At 46.0% G+C, this 19,868-nt stretch overlaps 2 protein-coding genes across 3 annotated transcripts in view; one reads left to right on the top strand and one right to left on the bottom strand.

Annotated features, from left to right (window-relative positions):
- LOC310827797 (vasoactive intestinal polypeptide receptor-like) overlaps window positions 1-19,868 on the top strand; it is a 306,828-nt gene that overhangs the window by 177,213 nt on the left and 109,747 nt on the right. The window lies entirely within an intron of this gene.
- On the bottom strand, window positions 2,256-19,720 carry SEC22C (SEC22 homolog C, vesicle trafficking protein). Of its 2 annotated transcripts, none has more exons than XM_083704324.1 (7): window positions 19,546-19,720; window positions 15,822-16,031; window positions 14,674-14,837; window positions 11,860-12,039; window positions 10,892-11,010; window positions 8,919-8,984; window positions 2,256-7,271 (listed from the first exon to the last, which is right to left on the bottom strand). In XM_083704324.1, exons 2-7 carry the CDS (start codon window positions 16,001-16,003, stop codon window positions 7,071-7,073), a joined length of 912 nt encoding a protein of 303 aa, XP_083560450.1. In that variant the 5' UTR covers window positions 16,004-16,031; window positions 19,546-19,720; the 3' UTR covers window positions 2,256-7,070. The 2 variants fall into 2 exon arrangements, with proteins under 2 accessions (XP_083560450.1, XP_083560451.1); XM_083704325.1 differs by lacking the exon at window positions 19,546-19,720 and adding an exon at window positions 17,650-18,242.

Here is a 19,868-nt window from a genome sequence, read left to right as displayed (position 1 = left end):
GGTAAAACTCAGTCTAAGGTGTGTGTGTTGTTGCTGTTTTTTAAAAAAATCATTTAACCACATCAGTTAACAAACATGGATTCTATAATGGATGCTATAATGTTATTGTTTTAGTTAAATAAATTGCTTAAATTGTTATTAAGGAAATGGTTGTTTTTCTCCTTCCAATAAAGTACAGCAGAAAGGCTGTCCAAATATAAACAGTTAACTTATTAAACCTCACAATAATTTCATAATTATCTGTCAATGTATTTCTAATAGTATAACCAAATCAGTAATTTTTGATATAACGGTAAAAACTACTCTGAAAATTTGTTATTCCAAAAATGAAACCTTCACCTGGTTGTAAATACAGCGGTACCTTGGGTTACATACGCTTCAGGTTACAGACTCCACTAACCCAGAAATAGTACCCTGGGTTAAGGACTTTGCTTCAGGATGAGAACAGAAATTACTTGGCGGCAGTGCAGCGGCAGCGGGAGGCCCCATTAGCTAAAGTGGTGCTTCAGGTTAAGAACAGTTTCAGGTTAAGAACAGACCTCCAGAATGAATTACTGTATGTTCTTAACCCGAGGTACCACTGTATTAAGATTATTCTGGCAAGAATTAGTCTTTCTGTAAAAAAAAGAGAGGATTTAAATTGTGATTTAAATCAATTTGATTTAAATCAAATCCACCCTGCTCGTGGGTGGCACTGGAATGCACAGGTCTTTAACTGGTGGGTTGGAGCCCGCCAGCGTGTCACGGCCTGATCCCCAAAGGTGGGTCGCAAGAGGAGCACTTTCCCCCCATGAAAAAAGGGGGAATGTTTGGGTTAAAAGTGGGTCCTGGGTGGAGTTCACTGAAATAGCATTATTATATCATTCTGTCGCCTCCCAAGCTCTTTCCTCAGTAGCCAGTAACATCTAATAAGAATAATAAAAATTTCATTTATACGCCGCCCTCCCCAGCCAGAGTCAGGCTCAGGGCGACTAACACCAGTAAAATTACATTAAAAAATTATAGGGGGGAACCAATTTAAAATACAGGTTAAAATACAATTTAAAATGCAGCCTCATTTTAAAAGTAGCCCATAGATCAAAACCATAAGGGGAGAGAAACATAAGGGTCAGACTGAGTCCAAACCAAAGGCCAGGTGGAACAGCTGTCTTGCAGGCCCTGCGGAAAGATGTCAAGTCACGCAGGGCCCTGGTCTCTTGGGACAGAGCTTTCCACCAAGTTGGGGCCAGTACTGAAAAGGCCCTGGCCCTGGGTGAGACCAATCTAACCACCTTGCGACCTGGGACCTCCAAAGTGTTGTCATTTGTGGACCTTAAGGTCCTCTGCGGGGCATACCAGGAGAGGCGGTCCCATAGGTACATGTGTCCTAAGCCGCATAGGGCTTTAAAGGTCAAAACCAGCACCTTAAACCTGACCCTGTGCTCCACCGGGAGCCAGTGCAGCTGGTAAAGCACTGGATGAATGTGATCCCGCAGCAAGGACCCCGTAAGGAGCCTTGCCACGGCATTCTGCACCCGCTGGAGTTTCTGGGTCAGCTTCAAGGGCAGCCCCACGTAGAGCTAGTTACAATAACCAAGCCTGGAGGTGACCGTCGCGTGGATCACTGTAGCCAGATCAGGGCGAGAAAGGTAAGGGACCAACTGCTTAATGTGCCTTTTAATTTCAAAGCGGTGCAGCGTGCTTCAAAATTTCCAACCGTCCTCAGAAATGTTTTAATCTCCCCATTTCCCTCTGCGTGTGGCGCTCCACTTCTGACGGTTGGAACACGCCCAGGTCGCTTTTATCCACAACTTCAAAAGGGAAAGCTGCTCCTAATTGCTTCCTCTGCTGACATCAACCGATGTCCCTGTTTCACAAGCTCAAACAAGAGAAGCGACAGGAGTGTTGTACATACAGATATCTGGAAGAACAAACCATTGAACACATCCAGGCCTTGCTTTCTTTTTCAGAGTGACGGGAGGTGCAGGGCCAAGAGGGAAACAGATCAAACGCACGAAGGGCTTTGGACCAATTCATTCAGGATCTCATAAAGGAAAACTGGGGAGCGATGGTAGCTTAGTGGAAAACACATGCTTTGTGTGGGAATGTTCAGGAAGGCAGGAGAGGGTATATTGTTTATTAATATCCTTCCTAACTTGCACTAGCAAGTTCTATAGACCTACAGATCTTTCAGGACCCTGAAGAGTTGCAAGAGGACTTAGGAAAGAGGCAGGACTTACCAGTCCTATGCTGGAGAAATCACACGTCACAAGTAATTACAAAAAGGTCATTTATTCTTTGACTTTTAATTGTCCGTTAGTTTATATACATATGTACACCCATGCAAAAAAAATGACTTCGACAGCGACGAAAGATCAGTCTTTTTATAATACAGTGCAAAAACATCTCCAGAAAAATGGTACCTCTTTTTCCACACGCAAAAAAAGTATGAAGAATCTCTTTGGTTTGAAAATAAAAAAGGGATGGGAGCTTGCTTAAAATCCTAACCTGCCTGTTAATTTTACAAATTAAAATGTGGCATTAGTTGGCTGTTACTAAAACAAAGCTCAAGTGTGAAATGAGGAAGCAGGAATGGGCATCGTTTACTAAAGCAGCACAAAACCATCCTTTTCAAAATACATTCTTAACTCTGCCCCTTTTCAGCATGGTTTTAAATAATCAATTTGTTGGATTGAGTTGTATACAGTACCCAATGAAATTAATGGGCACGGCTAACTTAGTTCCATTCAATTCAATGGATCTACTTTGAGTAAAACTTGGTTGGGTATAATCCCGTTACATAAACGAGATATTGTAATGGCACAGCAGTTAACACAGGAAAATTCTTCTAAACACTGCTGTAAAGAGTCAGCGTTCAGTAACGTGATCTACTCAACATCTGGGTTCTGCTGCTTCAGACCGTAGGTTGTGGGGCTCACAGGATAAAACATTTCATTAAGCAAAAGAAACCATCTTATCAAGTTGTTAGGAGAAGGGTTCTACTCTAGCCTTCTCCCTTACACGCTGGTTTTCCATGAGCAGGGAATTTATTTAGCATTGGGGGAATTTCCACCCTGAAAGCCCCCACCCATAGACAAACTCAGGGACAGACCACCTCAGTGAGACCTAGGCTCATAGAATCAAAGAACTGTAGAGCTGGAAGGGGCCTCGAGGGTCATCTAGTCCAACCCTGGGCAATGCAGGAATCTTTTCCCCCAGTGTGGGTTTCGAACCCACAACCCTGAGATCCTCATGCTGTCTCATTAATTTTCCCAATCAGCCTAGCACATGCCCTTTTTATTTTGAGCTGTCTCATTAATTTCCCCAATCAGCCTAGCACATGCCCTTTTTTATTTTATTTTTTTAAAACTCAAAATATGTGAAAACAGCGTATCAAACTTGCACTTCTCCTTTGTAAATGACACAGTATCAAAATAATGGTGGCCGTTATGGTCAAGAGGATGGGGCTGTGGGTTTCGGCCTGGCAATCCTTGGCTCGCCTTGAGGTTGGTTTGGGCAGCCTGGTAAAGGTAAAGGGACCCCTGACCCTTAGGTCCAGTTGTGACCGACTCTGGGGTTGTGGCGCTCATCTTGCTTTATTGGCTGAGGGAGCTGGCATACAGCTTCCGGGTCATGTGGCCAGCATGACTAAGCCGCTTCTGGCGAACCAGAGCAGTGCACGGAAACACCGTTTACCTTCCCGCCAGAGTGGTACCTATTTATCTACTTGCACTTTTGACGTGCTTTCGAACTGCTAGGTTGGCAGGAGCAGGGACCGAGCAACGGGAGCTCACCCCGTCGTGGGGATTTGAACGGCCGACCTTCTGATCAGCAAGTCCTAGGCTCTGTGGTTTAACCCACAGCGCCACGCGCGTCCCGGGCAGCCTGTTACCCCATCTGTAAAACCAGGAGGCACTAAGCACACTGGGCTAAGAGGTTGCAGGGGAAAGCAAGACCATAAAGCACTTTGCACTGTGTATGTGGCTTCCCTGCAGGTTGCAGACCACCAAAATGAAAGTGGCTGACCGACAGCAGTGCCAGCTTTGAACCAGCCAAGGGGGCCCAGGTGGAAGCACAGAACTAGCTGCGCAGTTGGTTACCCACAAACTTCTGCCCTGCATTTGTCCCTCTGGATTCCCCTATGTCCTGTGAAAATCTGTACAGGGATTGGCACTGCTGCTCAGCCTCATCAAAAACCTGAACGCCAAATACGTCGGCTTGAAAAGAAATCTTGCTGATTTCATGCGACGTTTCTGTGCGTGACGTAATTAGACAATTGGAGAAGGAAGCGTGCGCGTGTGTGAATGCCCCACAGGTGAAAAGAAGAAGGAAAAAAGCGCGTTCCTAAAAAGAAGAGAAGTGCACTTTCTGGCATACTAGTTTTCTATGCTGAAGGGAGTTTGTGCGTTGGTTCATTCAAAAACGCCATCCCCACCCAATCGCTGTACCAAGAGATTTTTCTGACTCTTTGGATAATCTCTAAGCTTGCTGAGGGTCACAGGCTAAGTTTTGAAGAACTCTCCTTTTAAGGAAAAAAAAATGAAAACACAGAGTGGACGCATTCCACTGATATGCTGAAATCTGAAGGGGAACAAGATGTATTTGGGAAAGCAGGCAAAGGAGAGGCAGTGGTTTTGGTAGCGAAGGGGAAGCAGGAGATGATGTGAGTTGCTTTTGTGACTTGAGGTCAGCTATTAAACAATGAAGTCTCAGTGTGAGCTACCAGCAGATTTTAGAGAATTCTTAGTTTCTTCAGTTCGCACCTCAAGCGGTCTGCAGACTAAGAAAGTTAATTCCCTTCATCCTTTCCCCACCACTCTCATAGTCGAGAGAAAATACAAAATCCTGAGTAAGGGGATGAGTCCTGCAGGACATGCAGTAAGGATGAATGTGAGAATGGTTTGAAGTCCAACAAATAACTCTAACCCCAAACTATCACAAGTAAGAGACTGTCCTGTAAAACATCTTAATCCGTCACCGAGAAAAACTGCATCAAAACTTTACACAACAAACTTTGTTCCAAAAGTTATCAAAAAGGGTTCACAAATGGTGTAAACGCTGGCATATTTCTACACATTAAATACCGGACTGTACAGTGCAGCAGAGGCTGAAAGGAGCACAGGTTCTAGTTACTACTTTCAAAAGTGCATGCTCTTAAATTAAACTCTGTTCACAAATCTTAAATACATCGAATGAGCTGCAATAAGAGTATCAGGAGAGAGAGAACCTGCTCTAGTCTCAGTTACAGGGCAATAGCTTCCATTAATATGAATCATATATTCTTACAAAAGTTAAGAAATGTGCCTGAATTGTATCAGGGCGGACCAGGAAAGGGAGATTGAAAGTTCCTTCGGGAAATTTTCTGCACACGGAAAGCTGCATTAGGGAGGCTATTGGGAGCCCCTGCCATAGAGCAAGTTGCTTTTTCTTTTCAAAAGGTGTGGGCTGCAAGACAGGAAAGCAGAGAAGCTGGAACTGGAGTCCAGGCTTGTTTCCCTTCTCTATAGACTTGTCAGAAGACTATCTCTCTCTCTCTTTTAGTCTCATTTCCTTAGCCCACACGACTAGAAACATTTTCGTTTAGTTAAGTGAAAGCTTGAACTCTTTAAGAATCACAACAGATGCACCAGTTGCCAGAGGCCACGCTAAACCAGTGTTGTTGCTGGCAGACAACTTGCACCCTGGTTGCTATTTAAAAGCTGTTCAGTTCAGCTGAAATGTTTTAATCTGCATAGGGAGCAAATGCGGGGGGCTTTTTTGTGTTGCCTGATCCCCATCAGTGAGACAATGCCTAGTACTGATATCTCCCACTTGTCTGTTCTGCCAACAGACCTCTTTTTTTTTACCCTGTTCTACCTTCAGTGCCTTTGTACAAACAACACACAGGCCAGGAAGAAAAAGTGCTGAATAGGATGTGCAAGGAACGTCCGCCTGGATGATTTGCAAAGGAACATCAACACCGGTGATGGGGGGGTGCATGTTGGGACTGGTAGGGCAGAAGGCAGGGAGCCCAACAGCAGGTGGCGCCAGAGCCAATGACAGGCAGAACCAATCAACTCTAATTTTGCCCCCATCCTCCTTCCTGTTGACTTACACAAGAGCAACACTGAGACGAAAGAGGAGGAGGAGGAGGAAGCTGACAGAGCCAGTTTCTGGACAGCTTGCGAGCAAGAAAGCAGGCAGGTGAGGCCTGGCTGAGAGCACACCTGGGCTGGTGGGGCAGTGCCTATTTGCCCCAATGGACCACCTTCTACTGATAAACCTCCTATTCAGCTCTTTAGCCTTTTCCTCCTGTTACCTCTAATACATACAAAGCATTTGCCCAACAACTCGTTCATTACTATTAATCTAAATGCATGCAAACGGCATCTATAATCTGCATTCGAGATTATATCAGTTGCTACTCCCCTAGCGTAGTCACAATAAGCTGCCTACCATTTAAAGCCATCTTTGCCATAAAAAAGCCACAAACCATTCTATTAGCTCTACCTGTGTCTTAAACTTGTAGGAGTCGAAAGCCTGGCCTTTGTGGTGCCGTGTGGGTATTTAACTGACTGGAACGTATTTAGGGGGTGTTTCAGCGTGAAAGCAACAATCACCATCCCTGTATGGCTTGCCTTCTCCAGTTGGACATGGACTGATGCTCTGGGGTTGTCTAGAGCTCTCCTGCTCTCTGCTTGCAGGACACTACAGATCAGATTATTTGTTTTATTTGTGGTTGCTGGAAACTGCAGCCTATCTTTCTCCCGGAATCCCAGAACAGCAAGGACCCATCAGGCCCTCGGCTCTGCTTCACTCCGGCAAGGGCATCCAGATCATTCTCTAGATTATGTGCGTTGATCTGAAAAGGAATGGTGCTCGAAGGACCCTGCCTTGAGTTGGACACCGTGTATGCCTGTTCCCTTGAGCTTCTATAAACCCACAACAGTGGGCTAAAACCCATTCTTCTGGGAAAGGCTGGGTGACAAAAAAAAACGCTCGCCATTTTACACAAGCTGGTTTTGACCAGCGTTAAACACCCCCTTTCCCAAACCAAACATTTTTTTTAAAAAAAACAACAACAACCCGCAGCTGGTATTCCACGATTGTTTTCATACTCCAAAGTCTGGCGGTTTCTCCACAACTTGCCGTGTCAGTATCTGATGGGAAGAAAGGGATGCCACTCCTATGTGGAAAAGTATCTGCCAGATGTTCCTTAACCCATACAGGTAGATGTTGCATAGACAGATTGTGACGAAAAGTACAAAGACCTTTATCTTCCTGGCTGAACTGTAGAATAGGTAAAGGCAGCACTGGAAAAGGAAGAAAACCAGAGAGAAGTTTAGCAACCAGGCTATGAAAGGAAGGGACATATCTTCATATGCAAGAGCTCCTAGTTCCAATCTCTGGCTTCTCCAGGTAGGGCTGAGAATTTCTCCTGTCTGAACCTTCATCTGGTTGTAAATATTAAGATTATATCAGCAAGAATGAGTCTTTCTGTAACAAAAAGATTTAAATCTAATCTTACTGACTAGTGATTTAAATCAAGTCTTACTGGCAAGTGATTTAAGTCGATTTGATTTAAATCAAATCCACCCTGATTTCACTCAGGTCAAATTAACAAGCCCTTATACAACAACTGCAGTTTTAACGACTTCCATTCGTATTGACACATTAAACGATTTATCAAGCTACAGGTGAACTATATCCTTGTTCTTCCTGTCTGTGGCAATTATTCTGTCCATGATGCTTCTTCCTGTCCTTGTTAGATATTATGCCTATCTTTTCCCAGTGGTTGCTGTTTACCATCATGCCCTGAGCTAGATAACTCGGCTGGTTAGAGCGCTGTGCTGATAACGCCAAGGTTGCAGGTTCGATCCCCATTTGGGACAGCTGCGTATTCCTGCATTGCAGGGGGGTTGGACTAGTCCAGGGGTGGGCCAACTCCCAAGAGAATGGGATCTACAGTGGTGCCCCGCAAGACGAATGCCTCGCAAGACGGAAAACCCGCTAGACAAAAGGGTTTTCCGTTTTGGAGGCGCTTCGCAAAACGAATTTCCTATGGGCTTGCTTCGCAAGACGAAAATGTCTTGCGAGTTCCTGCTGGGTTTTTTTCTCCCCCCCCCCTTTTTCCCAAGCCGCTAAGCCGCTTATCAGCTGATCCGCTAAGCCGCTTAACAGCTGATCTGCTAAGCCACTTATCAGCTGATCCGCTAAGCCGCTTAACAGCTGATCCGCTAAGCCGCTTATCAGCTGATACGCTAAGCCCGCTAATCCGCTAATAGCGCTAATCCGCTAATGGGCTTGCTTCGCAAGACAAAAAAACCGCAAGACGAAGAGACTCGTGGAACGGATTCTTTTTGTCTTGTGAGGCACCACTGTAATGGTAAAGGTAAAGGGACCCCTGACCATTAGGTCCAGTCGTGACCGCCTCTGGGGTTGCGGTGCTCATCTCGCTTTATTGGCCGAGGGAGCCGGCATACAGCCTCCAGGTCATGTGGCCAGCATGACTAAGCCGCTTCTGGCGAACCAGAGCAGCACACGGAAACGCCGTTTACCTTCCCGCCAGAGTGGTCCCTATTTACCTACTTGCACTTTGACGTGCTTTCGAACTGCTAGGTTGGCAGGAGCAGGGACCGAGCAACGGGAGCTCACCCCATCACGGGGATTCAAACCGCCGACCTTCTGATCAGCAAGTCCAAGGCTCTGCAGTTTAACCCACAGTGCCACCCGTGTCCCATGAATGAGATCTACTCACAGTTAAAAACTGGCAGTGAGCTACCCCCTTTTGGGGGGTTCAGGTCAAAGGTGTTCAGCTTTTCTTAGGGAGGAGGAAAGCCCTCTACCTGTTGGCGTGCCTGGACTAAATGATCCTTAGGGTCCCTTAGGACTCTATATTCTATGCAAGACTGTAAATCATGGCACGTCTGGTTTTCGTGGGGAAAAAATAATATACTTACCAACAAAAAGCAGGCTACAAAGGGCAGGAGAAATGCTATCACATTTCCAATTCCTTTGTGGTCTTCCTGTTGGAAGATGACATTTGAAGGCCAAATTAACTCAGTCGGTGCAAATAAGTCCACAAAGTTATTAGACCATAGGGGGGGAAATACTCTCTTGCCTGCCGATCTATATCTGTGTTAAGTCATGTGCATCTAAAAGGAGGGGGCACAAAGCATTTGGAAAGCCTCCCTGACTGTGTGCAAGCCTGAATGAATTTGTTTCAAGAAGGTACACAGTGGTCTTTATTTTATTACTTCAGCACTCAAAACAACAGAATCAGGAAGGAACTAAACCGGTATTTAACTTACAATTAAGACTGTGTACACAGTGAGTCATGCCACTGGAGAAACAAATGTAAACCAAAGTACTCATCTGGTTCAAAATTATTCCACAGCATATTTTTTTTAAAAAAAGAGTTTGTAAAACAATATATTTTTATAGCTCTGAACAAACAACAGCCCCATTTAGGGGGAAATGGTGTTTGCACTCTCGTCAAACCCATCAAAGATGTCAAGAGCTCTTCAGAGATAGAACAGTTCATCTGTTTTGCATGCAGTCAGGTTTAATTGGTTCACATTTTACTAGCTTTCAACTTGCACAGAACACTTTGCAATATCTAAGTTACCCTTGCTCTGTTAAAAAGATGGAGAAGGGGCCCCCACTGGGCAAAACATGTAAAATAAGCCTGGATATTTATTTAACTCTCTGGTTTCGTTACTTTCTTGGACATTGATTCTGCAGTTGTTTCCCAGTCGAAATTTATCCGTGGCCAATTTGCAGGTATTAATTTATTATTTTAATCTGTATGTCCCACATAAGGTAAAGGTAAAGGTACCCCTGCCCGTACGGGCCAGTCTTGACAGACTCTGGGGTTGTGCGCCCATCTCACTCAAGAGGCCAGGGGCCAGCGCTGTCCGGAGACACTTCCGGGTCACATGGCCAGCGTGACATCGCTGCTCTGGCGAGCCAGAGCCACACATGGAAACGCCGTTTACCTTCCCGCCGGAGTGGTACCTATTTATCTACTTGCACCCGGAGGTGCTTTCGAACTGCTAGGTTGGCAGGCGCTGGGACCGAGCAGCGGGAGCGCACCCCGCCGCGGGGATTCGAACCGCCGACCTTTCAATCGGCAAGTCCTAGGCGCTGAGGCTTTAACCCACAGCGCCACCTGCGTCCCATAAATGTGCCCAAAGTGGCTAATGACATGAAAGCAAAAATTGCAAATCAACGCATCGTTTCAATTAAGGTCTAAATGCCCGATAATGTCATATCATGATCCAAATAAATAACTCATGTTGAAAATATGGATATTATAACATTTTAAATTTATAATAAACTATCAGAAAACGTATCCACTGATATTGGCAGGTTAAAATATAGAAAGCAGAGTCAAATATAAGTGTTTCTGCTGCAATCAGATAATAACGAAAGTATAAACAGCAGCCAATGAATGAAAAACAAATAAAGTGCTTACAATTTCTTTTCATAGAGGCTTAACATGCACACAGTTCCTAGAGGGTTCACTGTGTACTAGAAAGTCTCAAAAATTGAAGTGGCTAACCTTGACATCTGATCTTAAGTAATTATATTTACAGTCACATGGCTGTTGTATAAGCAACTAATGTTCCCTTAACAAAGTTCACAACATTAACCCAGCAAGGTTAAATTATATTGTGTTGTTGTTGTTGTTGTTGTTTGGCTGGGTTTCCCCAGCTACTCTGGGCGGCTTCCAGCAGAATAGAAAAAATTATCATGTCAATCATGACTGTGGAAATCAACCCTGCTTGTGGGTTTCCATTAAGATATATATCTTGGCCGCTGTGAAAACAGGATACTGCATAGATGAGCCACCAGCCTGATCTCGCAGGGGTCTGGACAGGTACCAAAGAAATTACCAGCCTCCTCGTCCCCATGTCATCTCCCCAGTTACCTGAAATGAATACTCTGCAAGGTGAACGCCTCGGATGAGATTCAGTGCTCCACACATTATGTTGAGAACAAGAGATAAGATTCCCAAAGCAGACACAGGTTGCATTCTGTGAGCAGGAGCTTCAGGCCAGTTCAAGAAGGAAGGGAATGAGAAAGAGAGAGTGAGACTGGTGAGCACTGCTATGTCGTTCACAGCCATTTCTCATGTTTCTTACGTACCCTGGTGTCTGAATTAGTTCCACACAGCATCATTTGCAAAGCATTTATTCCTGTATCCCCTCTTGAGAGATCAAGATCTGGGTAACAATACTGATCTACCCAGCAGGGTTATTTAACAAAGCAAGTCACGTGAACCACTTTTAGTGTGTTTAAAGTTTCACGTAAAGTTCTGATAGTACTATAAAGTAAAGTGACCCCTGACCATTAGGTCCAGTCGTGACCGACTCTGGGGTTGCGGCGATTATCTCACTTTATTGGCCGAGGGAGCCAGCGTAAAGCTTCCAGGTCATGTGGCCAGCATGACTAAGCCGCTTCTGGTGAACCAGAGCAGCACACGGAAGCGCCGTTTACCTTCCCACCGGAGCGGTACCTATTTATCTACTTGCACTTTGACGTGCTTTCGAACTGCTAGGTTGGCAGGAGCTGGGACCGAGCAACAGGAGCTCACCCCGTCGCAGGGATTCAAACTGCTGACCTTCTGATCGGCAAGTCCTAGACTCTGTGGTTTAACCCACAGCGCCACCCATGTCCCGATAGTACTATAGCATCCAAATAATATGCCACAACTATTACAGAAGTGAATAGAATGCCTTTGAAAGCTCTTATTTGTTCTTGTATTTTTGGCTGTGACTATGGCCGATCAGCTGGAACTATTAGTGAAATGCAGTAAAGTTAACTAGCAAGTAAATGTAGCCAACCAGCTCCTGAGTATGGCTAGCAAAGAATCCACCTTTGCGGACTGCGACTCACCAGATTCCATGTGGAGCTCCGTGTGGCCGTTCACAATCCCATTCCTCAGCTCCGCATCTTCCAACTTCACAAGTGCAGGAGGCCGCAAGAGGAGCTCTTCCTGGATCTTTTCCAAGTTGAACTTCATCTGTGCGCAGTTTGTGTAATTGAAACGGCCTTTGACTTTTTGGATGACATTGTCTGCATCAGAGAAGCCAGAAAAGTAATCACTGAAAGTAAGAGAATTGCCATGGGACTGGCTGGATGCAGAGGGGTGGCAGGAGGCACACACTGGGGAACCGCGTCCACCTTCCCCAAAAGAAGAAGGCTCAGAGCAAGGGAAGAGGTGGTGGGAGTAAGATGGGAGAGAGAGAGAAGAGGGAGCAGACTGAGATGAGGAGGTATTGGGAGCTGAAGAGGTAACAGGGTTTAGAGAGCAGGGAGAGTCTGCAGTAGAAAGCAGCCCAGAATCAGAGGCAGAAGTGGAGGCTGGAGTGGGGCAGGCAAGAGGCAAAAATCAGGCAGGCTGCTGAAAAAGCCAGGAGGGTCTCCCCCTCCTGTGCAACCAGCTCTCCTCCCCGCTGGTCTCCCAGAACCAGAAGAGGTGTGAAGAAGGCAGAGCAAAAGGCAAGGTGGCAAAGTCTCAGATTGCTTGGGAAGGACCCAGGGTTGGAGGAGACTTAGGGAACGGTGGGGAGGCAGGACCTTCCGTCCTCACAACTGCCTCATTGGGGCAAGATCTACCAGAAAGGGTTGCTGTGCTCACTAGGCTTGGCCTCCTCAGCTGTTTTGTTTCTTTGGACAAAGAGTTAACTTCACTGACGCCACGTGAGTCACGCCTGACCTGCTCCTGACAAAATGCATGCAAATATGCTCCCTTGGTGAAACATATGCAGCCCGTGGAACTAAACTTTTCCAAGTGCCAGATTTGTACAGAATTGGTATTCGGTGCAGAATAGATGCGGCCTGGTCAAATGTGCCACAGCTTCCATGGAATAAGTACTGGCTTGCAAGAGAAAGCAATAAGGAATGTACCTTCCCAGGGGCTGGCCGGGGTGGGGGGAGAAGCACTGACTGCTTGATGCTACTATAGGGCTACTGGAAGTACACAAGTACATCCATCAGAAATCACTGGGAGAGGGTCTTGTCTGCATGGTGGCAATGGCCTACCGTATTTTTTGCTCTGTAAGACGCACTTTTTCCCTCCTAAAAAGTATGGGGAAATGTGTGTGCGTCTTATGGAGCAAATGCAGGCTGCGCAGCTATCCCAGAAGCCAGAACAGCAAGAGGGATCGCTGCACAGTGATCCCTCTTGCTGTTCTGGCTTCTGGGATTCAGAATATTTTTTCTTGTTTTCCTCCTCCAAAAACTAGGTGTGTCTTATGGTCTGGTGCGTCTTATAGAGCAAAAAATACGGTACTTCCACCATTGGAAGCAGTAGGCCTCTGAATACCAGTTCCTAGGAATCACAAGTGGGGAGAAAGGGCTGTTGCACTCAGGTCCTGCTTGCAGGCCTCCCATGGGCGTTTGGTTAACCACTGTGAGAACAGGATGCCAGACTAGGTGGGCCGCTGGTCTGATCCAGCAGGGATCTTCTTATGTTATTATGCAAGGGAGAAGGACACACAAGGAGTTTCTACAAAATTAAGAACTGCTGCTTTCACTGAACAAGTACAGTGGTGCCTCGCAAGACGAAATTAATTCGTTCCGCAAGTTTTTTCTTCTTGCGAGTTTTTCGTCTTGCGAAGCACGGTTTCCCATAGGAATGCATTGAAAATCAATCAATGCGTTCCTATGGAGACCGTCCGGGGACAGAGGGGAAGCGCCGCGCGCCTTCCCCTCTGTACCCGGAGATTGCGGGGCTGGCAACGGGGAGAAGATCGCTTCTCCCTGTTGCCGCCCCTTGCTTCAAAAGAGGTCCGGGGACAGTGGGGAAGACGCGCTGCGCTTCCCCGCTATCCCCGGAGCTTGCAGGGCAAGCTTCGTTTTGCGAAGCAAGCCCATAGGGAAATGCGTCTTGCGAAGCGGCTAAGAAAACGAAAAACTCCTTCGTCTAGTGAGTTTTTCGTCTTCCGAGGCGTTCGTCTTGCGGGGTACCACTGTAGCTCATCTGAAGCAAATGGTCCTCATCCATAACCTAACTTGGATGGGCTTAAGACTCCAGCACCACATATGTGGGCAAAATGTTCAAACCCTTCTACTTCTTTTACCATCAGCAGTCTCCAAGGGCAACCCCAAATAAGTATTACAAATACAGTGGTGCCTCGCTAGACGAAAAGAATTCGTTCCGCGATTCTCTTCGTCTAGCGGTTTATTCGTCTTGCGAAGCAAGCCCATTGACAGCTTAGCGGATTAGCGCTACAGCTGCCAAGCGGCTTCCAGCGATCAGCTGTTAAGCGGCTTATCAGCGGAACAGTTGATAAGCGGCTTAGCGGCTTAAGAAAAGGGCGAAAAAAGCGAAAAAAACCCGCGGGGGGATGCAAGATTTTTTTCGTCTTGCGAAGCAACCCCATAGGGAAATTCGTTTTGCGAAGCGCCTCCAAAATGGAAAACCCTTTCGTCTAGCGGGTTTTTCGTCTTGCGAGGCGTTCGTCTTGCGGGGCACCACTGTAAAGAGATTATTTCACTGTTTGGGCAGGATGGTTATCGCTGTGCTTCCTCTCTGGCAGATACTATCAATTAAGGTTAGGGCCATTAAGATGTATCAGCAAGTATAAGGCAGAATGTTAGCCGGGCTTCTTGATTTATTTGAAATGTGATGATTGCTACCGATTCCTGAAGAGGTGGTGGAGGAGGAGGAGGAGGAGGAAGAAACAGAGCAAGCATGGTACGCACCGAATTCTAGAAAAGCATACGGTCTGGTAGCCAGGCCCACACTGGTGGCATCATAGGTAGTGGCAAACTCCCACTGGAGCTCTTCCAGAAAGCAGAACGCCATGGCAGCTGGGAAACTGCTGGTGCAAATCCCCAGGCAGGCCACGTCTCCAGAAGAATGAAAGCTGAGAAGAAGAAAAATCCAGGATTCACTATGCGCACCAGACACAAACTTAACTAAGGGACCAGAGCAGCAAAAAACAAACAAACACCCAATAGCTGCAGTCACAGCTCCGCACCTAGAATCCCCACACAGGAGTCAGCAACCTTTTCCAGCCGTGGGCCGGTCCACCGTCCCTCAGACCATGTGGTGGGCCAGACTATATTTTGAAAAATAATATGAACAAATTCCTATGCCTCACAAATAACCCAGAGATGCATTTTAAATAAAAGGACACATTCTACTCATGTAAAAACACGCTCATTCCCGGACCGTCCGCAGGTTGGATTGAGAAAGGAACTGAGCCGCATCCGGCCCCCGGGCCTTAGGTTGCCTACCCCTGATGTAGGAGATGGGGTTGTTTGCTGTTCAAGCACAGAACTGCATCCCTTACCTGAAACAGCCCAGAGCTGTAAAAACAGCCCAGAGCTGTAAAAACACTACCCTTTGCTGAGCTTGCTGGTATCAGAAACCACAGCTATGGATGTGTGCTTAACTTGCATGTTATCAGGAAGTAACCTTGGACAAAGCAGAAAGATGTTACAGAGAGGCTTGGCCAGACATTCTACTTGACTTTTGCACCCCTCATTTTTGGAATCTGAAAAATCCAATATGCTCTACGAGTCTTACATGTCATCTAAGAGGCATCAACCGTGGCATGTTCATCCACCTAAAAAAAGATTGTTTGTTTATTCAGGCTTTCCCTGATGGCTGTAGGTTGTTTTGTTTTGTTTTGTTTTTCAGATTGTGACAGTATGCATCTCTTAAATTTTAGCTGGGATTTTATTACCATACCTTTTCTAGTAACTATAGATACATACTTTAATGAACCAGAGTACAAATTGTGTAAATACATAAATAAAATGTTACTATCGAGGGAACACACATGAAGGTACCCATCAAGGCAATTTCAGGGAAAACATTTCTGCCAAGCTGAAACATGACTTACTGTATACTGAGGTCACGTTCTCTGGCTGTCCCGCGCTCTGGATACTGTGTCAGAATGGATGACAAGGTCTTGAGCCTCTTCCTGCATTCCAAGAAGTCCTGGTCTAGGTGGAAGTCCGTGGAGGCAGAGAGTGGAAGTCCATCCCTCACCCGAACCACACAGGCAAAGAGGATCATGGACATCCTCCACAGGAGAACTCATGGGGGCAACCTGGAAAAAATATTTCGTTTACTCAATGTATTCATTTGTAGCAGAGACATCACCTTGCCAACAAAGGTCCGTATAGTTAAAGCTATGTTTTTTCCCAGTAGTGATGGATGGGAGTGAGAGCTGGACTATAAAGAAGGCTGATCGCCGAAGTATGGATGCTTTTGAATTCTGGTGCTGGAGGAGACTCTTGAGAGTCCCATGGACTGCAAGAAGATCAAACCTCTCCATTCTTAAGGAAATCAGCCCTGAGTGCTCACTGTAACAACAGATCCTGAATCTGAGGCTCCAATACTTTGGCCACCTCATGAGAAGAGAAGACTCCCTGGAAAAGACCCTGATGTTGGGAAAGATGGAGGGCACAAGGAGAAAGGGACGACAGAGGACGAGATGGTTGGACAGTGTTCTCGAAGCTACCAGCATGAGTTTGACCAAACTGCGGGAGGCAGTGGAAGACAGAAGTTCCTGGCGTGCTCTGGTCCATGGGGTCACGAAGAGTCGGACACAACTAAACAACATTCATTTGCTCCTCTTTGAGCAAAACCTCCCACCACGGCCAACACGGTTTAAAATGAAGAGTTACAATACATAAACCCACATACACAATATATATAACAGCATAAAACAACAGCAGCAATGTGTTGTTGTTTTTCCCCCAGCCTGACTAAAAGTGGAACTGTCTCTCTCAGGAGGTTGTGAATTCTTTTTCCTTGGAGGTTTTTAAGCAGAGGTTGGATGGCCATCTGTCATGGATGCTTTAGCTGAGATTCCTGCATTGCAGGGGGTTGGACTAGATGACCCTTGGGTCCCTTCCAACTCTACAATTCTATGATTCTACAGAAAGCAATAAAGAGCTCAACACTGGAGAACCACGCATGGCTCCTTGGACTATAAGAGGAACAATAGATAAAATAACTAATGGATTTTTGAACGCCACGTGGCAGCGAGAAAACATCACCAAGCTGTGCAGAGCATTCCCGAGTCGGTGTAACACAACTGAAAAGGGGTGTTTTAAGTAAGCAGAGGGATTCAGTGAAGGACCCGTGAATATATTCTATTTAGTTACTTTTACACATCAAATTTAAGAAAATATATCGAAAGGGAAAGAAAGTTCAGTGACAATAAGCGCGGTGCGCTCACACTGAAAAATAATTTAAAAAGCGAAGATCTTTATCACCAGGGAAGTTCAGGAAGTAGTGTCTTTTCTGAAAGTGCAACAGGGGTGGGTTTGATTTTGTTTTTAAATTCAAGTAGGCTGTCATTTCAAGTGAGAATAATACTCTGTTGGGAGCTGCCCAGAGTGGCTGGAACAACCTAGTCAGATGGGTAGCATACAAATAATAAAAGTATTTATTATTATTATTATTATTATTATTATTATTATTATTATTAGATCTATCTACTCCTCTCTGCAAGTGTCCTAAGGCTAAAGAACACAAGCAGTACTGTCAGTGGGTTGGGTTTCTCATATTTTGTAAATATATATAAACCACATTATTTAATCACACATCACAGTCTATAGAACAGAAGCATAACTGTCTAATCTTAAAAGATAAATAATCCACCACGTTGCACAAGACTTCAGCCAGGTTCCAAAGGATAATTCCAACTATGAACTTGCCTCAATGAATCTCAGTTGTCTGCAGCGCTGTGTTCAGGTTGAACAGGCTGTTCCTAACAACTTAACATGTTAATGTTCTGTTTAGAGCTCAATAAGCTCTTTAATCCTGCAGACATTGAAAAGCTCTTTAATCCCAGCAAGTTCATATATATCCAGTTCTAAATGGGCACCGAATGCATTGTTATGAATACCAGGGCATACAGGTAGCACTAAACTAACTCATTGCTTGCCCGCCCTTTCCTTCCAAACATAAGTAGTTCTGCAGCAACAGGATCCCTCCTCAAAACTGGATTTCTACACACACTTTATCCAGAACAAGCTAAGCTACACCTTAAACCAATACATTTTTCCCCATTTTAAGCCACTCTTTCCCCACCTACAGTTCAAAACTATCTAAATACCCTTTCCATAGCTTTGTCTTGATACTGTAAACCAACCCATGAGCTACTGAAAGTAATGGGGCCCTTTATATACCCAGCTGTCCTTTTTCAAAAACGAATTGTCAGTGTTTTTTGTGTTGAATGTATGCTATCTGGTAATTTGCGGACCTGATAGGTATCGAAAGCCATTTGCACATAACAAAATATGTATTTTATCAAAGTAATCGTTGAACTGAATTACAATTAAGAAGTTTATCTTATAGTCTGGAAATGCACATTCAGGTGTGTTTTTTCCTTTAAATTTTTTTGGGGCCCCCAAGAGAGTGGGGCCCTAAGCTGTCGCTTGTTTAGCATAAATCCGGCACTGCATTTGCTACACGTGCAGAGTGTGCGTGAGAGGGATTTATTCATGCAATTGGTTTCACAGCCTTCACCCAGGGCGGGATTTAGGTTTGAGGAGGCCCTACAGAGCCTAGGACTTGCCAATCAGAAGGTCGGCTGTTTGAATCCCCGTGACGGGGTGAGCTCCCATTGCTCGGTCCCTGCTCCTGCCAACCTAGCAGTACGAAAGCACATCAAAGTGCAAGTAGATAAATAGGTACCGATCCAGCGGGAAGGTAAACGGCGTTTCCGTGCGCTGCTCTGGTTCGCCAGAAGCGGCTTAGTCATGCTGGCCACATGACCCGGAAGCTGTATGCCGGCTCCGTCAGCCAATAAAACAAGATGAGCGCTGCAACCCCAGAGTTGGTCACGACTGAACCTAATGGTCAGGGGTCCCTTTACCTTTACGCTACTGAAGGTAATGGGACCCTTTATATGTGATATTTGAGGGAGCAGGCTAGCAGGCAGGGCCCATGACTTACATGGGCCGACACAACACAAAACACTGCTGCTGTATGTAGGTTTTATTTTATTTGTTTTTCATCTTATATTTTGGAAATGTACATCCAGGTTATTTTTCCTTTAATTTTTTTTTTGGGGGGGGGGGGGCAAGAGAATGGGGCCCTAAGCTGTAGCTTGTTCAGGATAAATCCGGCACTGCATTTGCTACACGTGCAGAGAGAAGAGTGTGGGAGGGATTTTAATACTTTGTTGGAAGCCGCCCAGAGTAGCTGGGGAAGCCCAGCCAGATGGGTGGGGTACAAATAATAAATTATTATTATTATTATTATTATTATTATTATTATTATTATTATTATTATTATTAATTCATGCAATTTGTTTCACGCCTTCCACCCCCAGAGTGGCGCACGCGGCCCCTTCCTTTCTCCCATTCAGTCTCACAACAGCCCCGTGAGGTAGGCTTCGCGGGGACAGAGAGCCACCCGGAGGACTCTGTGGCCCAGAATTGCGCCCATTCCCCCTTCAGTCCCAACAAGGTCCCTCTCTCTCTCTCTGCGTGACCAACACCCCTGCTGCGTGACCAACACGCTTCCTTCAGCCAACGGCCTCTGCCCTCCCCCCCCCCATTCCCCGAGGCCTCCCTCCCCTGACCCTCCCGGGGCTCCCGCCTCACCTCGCCCTCTCCCCTCGGGGCCTGGCCGTCACAGCGGCCGCGCAGGCAGCGGAGGAAGCGGCGTCCACCACAACAAACGCGCCCGGCCCGTCCATTTCCGGCTACAGAGATGGAGGCGGCCGGAGCGGATCGCCATAGAGGCGCCGGCGGGAGAGCGTCGCGCGGCGGCAGCCTCCCGATACAAGTCCCGCGTGCCCTAAGAGGTAGAATGCGCAACCTGAACTTCCGGTTGTGAGTCGAGGACCCTCCACTCTCCATAGGATTATAATAAGACGCGTTATTTTAGGTTAATGGGCAAAATTAGGCCACAACTTTTATTGGCC

Source organism: Podarcis gaigeae (assembly GCF_964106915.1).
Source record: "Podarcis gaigeae genome assembly, chromosome: 12".
Taxonomy (NCBI): Eukaryota; Metazoa; Chordata; class Lepidosauria; order Squamata; family Lacertidae; genus Podarcis; species Podarcis gaigeae.
This window is presented reverse-complemented; position numbering and strand designations above follow the sequence as displayed.